This window comes from Petaurus breviceps, unplaced genomic scaffold, assembly GCF_028583685.1.
Source record: "Petaurus breviceps papuanus isolate PSGF00001 unplaced genomic scaffold, PetGlider_PUasm1.0 370, whole genome shotgun sequence".
NCBI classification, from domain to species: Eukaryota; Metazoa; Chordata; class Mammalia; order Diprotodontia; family Petauridae; genus Petaurus; species Petaurus breviceps.
In genome coordinates this window covers 431,032-433,262 of record NW_027186297.1, presented here as the reverse complement: position 1 = coordinate 433,262, position 2,231 = coordinate 431,032, and the positions used below count along the sequence as shown (strand labels likewise).

At 53.7% G+C, this 2,231-nt stretch overlaps 1 protein-coding gene across 2 annotated transcripts in view; it reads right to left on the bottom strand.

The window, feature by feature from the left end:
• Positions 1–2,231, bottom strand: part of TTC38 (tetratricopeptide repeat domain 38) — a 29,795-nt gene that overhangs the window by 4,529 nt on the left and 23,035 nt on the right. For both annotated transcript variants that reach the window (XM_069099314.1, XM_069099315.1), the window contains 2 exons: positions 1,896–2,055; positions 1,061–1,134 (listed from right to left, as the gene is read on the bottom strand). In XM_069099314.1, coding sequence (XP_068955415.1) covers positions 1,061–1,134; positions 1,896–2,055 — 234 coding nt within the window. The remainder of the gene's footprint in view (positions 1–1,060; positions 1,135–1,895; positions 2,056–2,231) is intronic.

The following is a 2,231-nucleotide window of genomic DNA, read 5'->3' as shown; positions in this document are numbered from 1 at the left end:
TCTCTCTCTCTGTCTGTCTCTCTCTCTGTCTCTCTCTCTCTCTCTCTCTCTCTCTCTCTCTCTCTCTCTCTCTCTCTCTCTCTCTCTCTCTCTCTCTCTCTTTCTCTCTCTCTCTCTCTCTCTCTCTCTCTCTCTCTCTCTCTCTCTCTCTCTCTCTCTCTCTCTCTCTCTCTCTCTCTCTCTCTCTCTCTCTCTCTCTCTCTCTCTCTCTCTCTCTCTCTCTCTCTCTCTCTCTCTCTCTCTCCCCATCTCTCTCTGTGTCTCCTTCTCTCTCTCTCTCTCTCTCTCTCTCTCTCTCTCTCTCTCTCTGTCTCTGTCTCTGTCTCTGTCTCTCCTCTGTTCCTCTTCTCTGTCTCTCTCTCCCTCCCTGTCTCTCCCTCTTTCCTCTCTGTGTCTCTATCTCTGTATCTGTCTCTCTCTCTTCTCCCTCCCTCCTTCTCTCTCTCTGTGTTTCTCTCTTTGAGTCTCTATCTCTGTCTCTGTCTTTTTCTCTCCTCTCTGTCTCTGTCTCTCTTTCTTTCCTTTCTGTCTCTGTCTCCCCCTCCCTCCCTCTCTCTCCCTCCCTCTTTCCTCTCTCTCTCTGTGTCTCTATCTCTGTCTCGGTGTCTCTGTCTCTCCTCTCTCTGTCTCTTCTCCAATTTCCCAGAACTCCTCAAAGGGATGTCTCCTTTGCAGTGACCTTGTCCTAGAGGCGCTTCTTGACCCCCTAAGCTCATCCCCAGCCCCATTAGAGGAGACTCATGCTGAGGGCAGCCATGGCTGCCTTCCTCTGCAGCCCCAATCCAGGCCTCAGGCCCAGAGGCAGCTCCCAGCTTCCTACTCTGCCCTGGGGGTACAGTAAGCTTTTCACCAGATTTCCCAAGCCCAGTGAAACCACCAGGCCTCAGGTTCCCAATTGCTCAGCGTTCCCTCCCCAGGACAGCGGCAGATCTGGAGTGTTGTGCAGACGAACAAGAACGCAAACGGTTTTGTTTACAGACATGTGCGGTGGCTCTGGACAAGTGGTGAGGGTGGGGCTTCCCCCATGGCACCCGGGCTGCCCTGTGAACCCCTCACTCACCTGGCCAGGTTCCTGTGGGATTTCTGCTGACACTTTAGAGCTGCATGAACCAGTACCTGATTGAAGACATCTCTCTGAAAGAGAGACTTTGGCAATCAGTGAATGGAGTGGACCCAACCAGGAGCGCTCCCCCAGGTCACATTAGAGCTCAGTGGGCCAAGGATATGGGCGTCCCTGGGCTGGCCTCGATCGGAGGCCCTGCAGCCCAAACCAGGAGTGAGCTGGGAGGCTGCTGGGGGGTGTCCCTTCACCGATGCTAATCTTCCCCCCTATGAGAGGAGAGTCAGGGATGGGTGGGGCAGCCCTTGAACCTCAGTCTCCCTGATGCCAAGACCCCCTCTCTGGTTCTTGGACATTCACACAGCTTCGACAACTCATATTTCTAGCGTTTTGTAATTTTCAACCCTCTCTCTTCACAACCCCCCTGCAAGGCACTTCATGCAAAGTTATTGTGTCCATTTTACAGAAGAGAAAACAGAGTCTGGAAATGGCTAGACCAGGCCCAAGGTCTCACAGCTAGTAGTAACAGGAGGGACAAGGGCTGAATCCTGCCAGAGCCCTCTCCTCTGTATCAGACGTGCCCTCCAGGATGCTTCTAATGACAGGGAGCTCACTCCCTCACAAGGATACTCATTCCCTCTTCCCACAGTTCTTGTTCCTGGGTTCTCCCTTACACTGGCCACTACTTGTGCCCTGGACCTCCCTAGGCATGATTACTCAGGGCTGTTCTCTGGGGCCACAAAGAAGAAGCAGAATTTCCTTGTGCATTCCATTTCTGTCAAACAGCACTCTTTAGTCTCACTGTCAGAGGGCAGACAGAGACCTTTCTGCTCACCTGGGCATTGCTGCCACCTATTTCCAAGATCTTGTACCGAATGGGCAGCAGGAGCTCCACAGCTCGGTCAGGGCTTCCACTGTCCACCTCCACCAGGGCCTGGCACAGAGGCAGCCCCACCTCCTGAGCTAGCTGGTGCTCATGGTTCTGCCCCGGGCTTCTGGAAGGAGAGGAAACCAATACAGATTGGGGGGGGGTGGGAGAGAGAGAGAGAGAGACAGAGAGACAGAGAGAGAGAGAGACAGAAACAGAGACAGAGAGAGAGAGAGAGACAGAGAGAGAGAGAGAAGGAGAGGGAGGGGGAGAGAGGGAGAGACAGAAAAGGAGGGAGAGAGA